This window comes from Centroberyx affinis, unplaced genomic scaffold, assembly GCF_046629955.1.
Source record: "Centroberyx affinis isolate AG114_WGS23_722 - 3 ecotype Tasmania unplaced genomic scaffold, CSIRO-AGI_Caff_v1 ptg005470l_1, whole genome shotgun sequence".
Taxonomy (NCBI): domain Eukaryota; kingdom Metazoa; phylum Chordata; class Actinopteri; order Beryciformes; family Berycidae; genus Centroberyx; species Centroberyx affinis.
In genome coordinates, this window is record NW_027282742.1 from 102,501 (window position 1) to 109,871 (window position 7,371).

The 7,371-nt window shown below is 45.8% G+C and overlaps 1 protein-coding gene across 1 annotated transcript in view; it reads right to left on the bottom strand.

Moving 5' to 3' along the window:
- The window catches only part of LOC139667369 (multiple PDZ domain protein-like), an 11,019-nt gene extending 6,923 nt beyond the window's left edge, over nt 1-4,096 (bottom strand). Inside the window, exons 1-3 of the mRNA XM_071546819.1 lie at nt 4,062-4,096; nt 2,057-2,179; nt 1,620-1,724 (exon numbers count right to left, since the gene is read on the bottom strand). Of these exons, the coding sequence (XP_071402920.1) occupies nt 1,620-1,724; nt 2,057-2,179; nt 4,062-4,085 (252 nt within the window). The 5' untranslated portion in view covers nt 4,086-4,096. The remainder of the gene's footprint in view (nt 1-1,619; nt 1,725-2,056; nt 2,180-4,061) is intronic.
- Between the last annotated feature and the right edge of the window lie 3,275 nt (nt 4,097-7,371).

Here is a 7,371-nt window from a genome sequence, read left to right on the forward strand (position 1 = left end):
AGCCCCACCCACAGCCACAGCCCCGCCCACAGCCACAGCCCCGCCCACAGCCCCACCCACAGCCACACCCACAGCCCCGCCCACAGCCACAGCCCCACCCACACCCACAGCCCCGCCCACAGCCCCACCCACAGCCACACCCACAGCCCCGCCCACAGCCACACCCACAGCCACACCCACAGCCCCACCCACAGCCACACCCACAGCCCCACCCACAGCCCCACCCACAGCCCCGCCCACAGCCACAGCCCCGCCCACAGCCACAGCCCCGCCCACAGCCCCGCCCACAGCCACAGCCCCACCCACAGCCCCACCCACAGCCCCGCCCACAGCCACAGCCCCACCCACACCCACAGCCCCGCCCACAGCCCCACCCACAGCCACACCCACAGCCCCGCCCACAGCCACACCCACAGCCCCACCCACAGCCACACCCACAGCCCCGCCCACAGCCACACCCACAGCCCCGCCCACAGCCACAGCCCCACCCACAGCCCCACCCACAGCCCCACCCTAGCCAAATCTGACTGGTTTGAACGATGGTTTTAGTCTGCAGTCTCAACACTTTTCTCTCCACCTGTGTTTGACTGATCCAGATCTCTGCTGTCAGACAGCAGCTGGTTGGACAGAAACAGTTCAAACTATGAATCCTGATATATTTTCTTTTCTGCTGTCTGTGAAGGAGAACAGCAACATCCAGGAGCTTCCTCTGATCCAGATCATGTTCCTGAGCTCAGAGCTCCAGCTTCAAAAACCTTCCTTCTCCCTCCAGTCAGACAGAGAGACGGATCAGTCTGTCTGACAGCTCAGACCCTGACCAGCAGGACAAGCTGCTGCACACACTGGACCACAGGCTGGCAGCTCAGTAGAGTAGAGTAGAGCAGAATACAGTAGAGTGGAGTAGAGTAGAATAGAATAGAATAGAATAGAGTAGAATAGAATAGAGTAGAATAGAGTAGAATAGTAGAGTAGAATAAAGTAGAGTAGAATGGAGTAGAGTGGAGTAGAGTAGAATAGAGCAGAATAGAATAGAGTAGAATAGAGCAGAATAGAATAGAGTAGAATAGAATAGAATAGAGTAGAGTAGAATAGAGTAGAATAGAGTAGAGTAGAATAGAGTAGAGTAGAATAGAGTAGAATAGAGTAGAGTAGAATGGAGTAGAGTAGAATAGAGTAGAATAGAGTAGAATAGAGTTGAGTAGAATAGAATAGAATAGAGTCGAGTAGAATAGAATAGAGTAGAATAGAGTAGAGTAGAGTAGAGTAGAATAGAGTAGAGTAGTATAGAGTAGAGTAGAATAGAGTCGAGTAGAATAGAATAGAGTAGAATAGAGTAGAATAGAATAGAGTAGAGTAGAGTAGAATAGAGTAGAGTAGAGTACAGTACAGTAAACCTTACAGGCTGCAGCCATTAAAAACACACAGGAACATTAAGAACAGCCAACAGAAAACACAGAAACAGTCCAGAATGAAGCAGCAAGCGGGCTCATCCTCAATGTTGTGTGTGTGTGTGTGTGTGTGTGTGTGTGTGTGTGTGTGTGTGTGTGTGTGTGTGTATGTGTGTGTGTATGTGTGTGTGTGTATGTGTGTGTGGGTGTGTGTGTGTGTGTGTGTGTTACCTGCAGGCTGATGTTGCCGTAGCTGTTCTTCAGCATGTTGACCACCTCACCATGAGACAGACTGTCCACACACTGACCGTTAATACTGACGATCCTGTCTCCCACCTGCACACACACACACACACACACACACACACACACACACACACACACACACACACACACACACACACACACACACAGCCTGAGTTAGAGCAACAGACACACACACACACTCTCTCTCCCTCTCTCTCTCAATTCAATAATCAGTAATCAAACTTAAATATACAATTGATATGTCAACAAATATACAACAATTAATTAACAATCAATGAATTTCTATAAATATTTGACAGTGTCAGTGTCTCTCCTGTCTGAGTCTCTCTCTCTCTCTCTCTCTCACACACACACACACACACACACACACACACACACACACACACACACACACACAGCACCTTGAGCCGGTGCGTCTTGGCAGCGACTCCGTTGGCCTGGATCATGGCGATGAAGATGGGGATGTCACCCAGCGGGCTGCCCTTCCCCCCCGCCACGCTCACCCCGAGGGCGTCACTCACACCCTGAGGGGGGGGGGCGGGGGGGTGGAGATACTTTCAGTTTATTAACTCAGTCATGATAACTTTGTTTCTAAACTGACACAGAATCTATACTTTTGTAATCATTTATTAAACCAAATCAAGTCTTCCCGACAGTCTGCTGGTCCTCATTCATTTTCAATGAGAGGTGAGCGAGGAGACGCGGAGCAGCGGGTGGGTCGGCTGGCGTTCGTGCTCGCATCACACACACACACACACACACACACACACACACACACACACACACACACGCCCGCTCAGCCACAGGTGAACGCTCTTGAACTTTTCAAGATTATGAGAAAGTATTATTGATCAGAGAGGCGTATTGGAAGTGAACAGCTGTATACCTCTGGAAAAGATAACCTGCTCACTAAGGAATGAGATGCATCTTTTCTATAAAATATGGCAAACCTTTTATCAACTACATGGAGAATCTCCCATCTCACATGACTGAATGATCATCTGCTTGTAAAAGAACATTCTACTGTGGTTCAGGCTCACCGATCTCTCATTTGTCTGTTCATTTATTTTTGAGACGTCTGTAATGTCCTGTGAACGTTTTTGTATTGTCATCATTGAGTGGCTGTATGTTTTGTATATTTTTTGAAAAACCAAAATAAAATACTTCAAACAAGAGAGGCGTATCGGATCCATACGCTCAACACCCTCACCCCCCCGAGGGCTTGGATATTGATTTTGATTTGAAATCTTTTCTTTGACTGTGTGTTGAGTTTATCGCCTAGATCCGTCTCGGCCGAGGCGTTCTCCCTCACTCTCACTCCTTTATTTATTGATAATATATTGTTTGTCTTGTGATGTATTTTAGTGGTTGTAATATTCATTCCTTTATGGCCATGAGGTGTTTTTTGCTCTCAATGCACGTTGTCTTATTTGTGATAATACAGGCTGTATTCATGTTACAGTGGTATGTTTTGTCTTTTTATGAATATATTGGTTTTATCAATACTGATTCGTGATATTTTTTAAAGGGAAATTAAAGACCTATCTTTTTAATCTGGCTTTTAGTTTGGAGTAATGTTATAGCCTTAGTTTTAAGTTCTAATCATTGGTTTTTACTTTTATCCCTGGTGTTTATTTTATTGTATTTTTATTTTTATTTTTATTGACTCTTATTTATTGATTTTGTAACATTTTATTGTTTTTTTGTTGTAATTTTGCTATGTGAAGCACTTTGGGCTGCGTGCTTGTATGAAAGCTGCTATATAAATAAAGTTGAGTTGAGTTGAGTTGATATATCTTATGAATGTGTGAATGTGACACAATATGCTAATGTGATTGAGGAAACTCCTCCCTGTTATTATACACACCTGTCTGTCCTTTATATTCACCCAGTTTCTTGCCATACTGAACAAAAACCCTGAAGAAGACTTTTGTTGAAACGTTGGCTATAATATTGTAATTTTTATTACAATTTTTGAAGTAATTTTTTCCTTGTGCTCTATTGTATCTTGCTGTACTCGGTTTACCTTCTTTTTACCTCACTGTTTTAATCTCTTATTGTCACAAAAGCCCTTCTAGGGACGGGTGCAAATTAGCATCCGCTACAAACACTATGATACTTGCATCGGATAGCTGTTCTCAGTTTGTCTATGTATATTGTATCTGTCCCTATCAAATAAACCATAAATAAATAACAACACCCAACAAAACCACCGGGTCTGTGCACCTGAAGTAGAGGATTGGACCGTCCACCTCTCATTTCCTCTGTATTAACTGTGTTGCTGCTGACATCATCAAGTCCAGAGGTCAGAGGTCAGAGGTCAGAAAATCTGCAGACGGTTTCTACTTGGAGGGAAGTTAAGTAACAGAACAGGAATGTGTGTGTGTGTGTGTGAGATGATCTTACCCGTGTGATCTCCACTGTACGCATGCCAGCATCTGTCACTGCGCACACACACACACACACACACACACACACACACACACACACACACACAAAGAAAGAGAAAAATAGAGTGATTAACATTTAACCAGGCAGTACTGAAAGCCTCAGAGAGTCAGTGGTAAACACACACACACACACACACACACACACACACACACACACACACACACACACACACACACACACTGATACAGACAGTTTCCAGTTTCCAGTCAGTTGTGAAGCTAACAGCTGTGTGATTGGTATTTAAAAAAAAAAAAAACATAACAGGATTGAGACAATTAGGATCAACAGCAATTATCAATATTATAGGATCAATATCAGTTAATTAGTGGTTAATGAGGGTTTCATACCCCCCCCCCCCCCTTCCATTTTCTCTATTCTTTGCTCTAGATTCTTTGCTGTATGCTGAAACCTCGTTTCCCCACAAGATCAATAGCTTCATCTAATCTAATCAATATTATTAATATCAGTTATAGCTTTAAAGTGTGAAATGTCAGATCAATACAACAGGCAGCTCATGTTGGAACTGCTTCTCTCTGCAGACTGACAGTCAGTCAGAGGTTCAGAGTTCAGACTCTGTTGTCATGGCGATCGAACCGACATGTTAGTTAGTTAGTTAGTTAGTTAGTTAGTTAGTTAGTTAGTTAGTTAGTTTCCTTTATTATCCTGTGGGAAACTCTCTTTGTGTCTGTGGCAGCAACAACCACAACAGACAGGACATTACAATTACAGACAGACAGAGTGTTCCACATCAACATCACCAACAATCAAGAATTAAGTACAACAAAATGCAAGTGACACACAGCTCATATCATCAGGATGTGTTTAACAGAGCTATACTGGAAGGTATAAAGGATCTCTGGGCACGGGACGTCCCGGTGCCTCCGTCCTGATGGTGAACGCTCATATTCACCACAGAGAGAGTGTGATACGTCACTCAGGATCGCCGCTCTTTCCCCGCCACTCAGGACTCACAGAGCAGTGTCACACTCTGTTGTTGCTGACCCGCAATCTTGCTAGACATATTAACAATGGGGTTGGGTGGTAATACGGTAATCTGGTGTCCCGGGGTATTTGAAAATAGCAACCGTGTCCGTTTCATTACCGTCATAAAAACAATTCTGCTGCCCAATGTGCTGCATATAAACGCCTTAAGAGTGTTTATAATATTAAGAGTGTTTATCCAGCACCACCGTCTTGTTCGTTTTAAAGAGAGAAGGACCAGATCGGCTAATCGAGCCATGTTATGATTAGCCCCGACAGCAGGGCCAGGCAGACAGCGGTGCCGGTCCTTCTCTCCTTTTACTGCCCATCTCAGAATCAATCACCCGCTAACCAGTCCAGCTCAAAGCCCCCCCGCTGCTGCTGCTGCCCAAGCAGGACCATCCACTGTAAATATCTAACGTTTGCTATTCTGTTTCTGATGTTGTTCAGAGAATAAAACTGGAACATGTATCGCATGTGTGAAAATCACAGTTGAAGTGCACTGCAGACACCTTGTGGCGGGAAACGGTAAAGCAGCGACTACATAAATTCATCATTTGGAATCGGCGGCTCCCTCCAAGCCCTACAATGTGATTTTTAATCAGACGGTAATACCGTATACCGCGGGAAAATTTGGGGAAGGGTTAACGGTGTCAAAAATTGGATACCGCCCAACCCTAATTAACAATCTTATTGAGTTTGTTCTTGTTAACTACAGACAGTGAGAAATACCAGGCAATAAAGCAGAAAGCTAGAATCCTCTCCACAAATGAACGATAAGAGAGAAACGTTATCTGTCCACTCCAAACTGCTGAAGCTTGTTGTAATCCTTTCCTGTAAATGACTCCTGTGTTTAAATCCCATGACAGTTTTTTTATCAATTACTGTCCCTAGATATTTATATTCATTTACCACTTCAGTACAGTCAGCATCAACAGCTACTTGTTGGTGTGTCCTTCTACTCGCTCTGAAATCAAAAACCATTTCCTTAGTTTTCTTGGTATTTAGCTGAAGAAACCTGGCGTGACACCGATTAACAAACTCATCCACTCATCCACTCATCCACTCATCCACTCATCCACTCATCCACTCATCCACTCATCCACGATCCTTTGTTTCATCTTCAGTGATCAAACCAACAGTCACTGTGTCATCAGCAAATTTAACATTGAAAACATCAGAGGAGTTCACCCGACACCCATCTGAAACACTGTTAGATAAAGCTGCTGCTGATGAACGAGCATTTCCGGGTCCATTCTGCTGCAGCTTCAACGGACCAGAATGCAATGCAGCAACAAGACAGGGTGAGGTTTGAGTAAAGGGCGACTCACTTCTCAACTGGAAAAACCTTCACTGTTTATCTCTCTCTCTCTCCCTCCCTCCCTCTTACTGCCACATTCTCTCCCTCTCTCTCTCTCTCTCCCTCCCTCCCTCCCTCTTACTGTCACATTCTCTCTCTCTCTCCCTCCCTCCCTCCCTCTTACTGTCACATTCTCTCTCTGCCTCTCTCTCTCTCCCTCCCTCTTACTGTCACATTCTCTCTCTCTCTCTCTCCCTCCCTCCCCCTTACTGTCACATTCTCTCTCTGCCTCTCTCTCTCTCCCTCCCTCCCTCTTACTGTCACATTCTCTCTCTCCCTCCCTCCCTCCCTCTTACTGTCACATTCTCTCTCTCCCTCCCTCCCTCCCTCTTACTGTCACATTCTCTCTCTCCCTCCCTCCCTCCCTCTTACTGTCACATTCTCTCTCTCTCTCTCTCTCTCTCTCTCTCCCTCCCTCCCTCCCTCCCTCCCATTGTCACATTCTCTCTCTCTCTCTCTCTCTCTCTCTCCCTCCGTCCCTCTCCCTTACTGTCTCTCTCTCTCTCTCTCTCTCTCTCTCTCTCATGTAAAACCCACAGCAGAATGTAACTAGTTCCCTCCTTCTCTGGTGGTTGTTGAAAGGCATTCTGGGAAATGTAGTAAATGCCAAACTGCAGCAGGAGCAGACAGGCGGGTGGAGGTTGAAGTCAGCGTCCCTACCTGTGTTGTTAGCGGAGGAGGAAGTGATGTCACCAGCGGCCTTCCTGCTGTTGTTGAGGGGCCGGGGGTCAGCGGAGGTGGCGGTGGGGGGGTCGGAGGTCGGGGGGTCAGAGGTCGGGGGGTCAGAGGTCGGGGGTCGCGGGAGGGGCGGAGCCACAACGCTGGAGCTGTTCCCACTGACATGACTCATCTGAGAGGGAGAGAGAGGTGAGACACACACACACACACACACACACACACACACACACAGCTGACACACACACT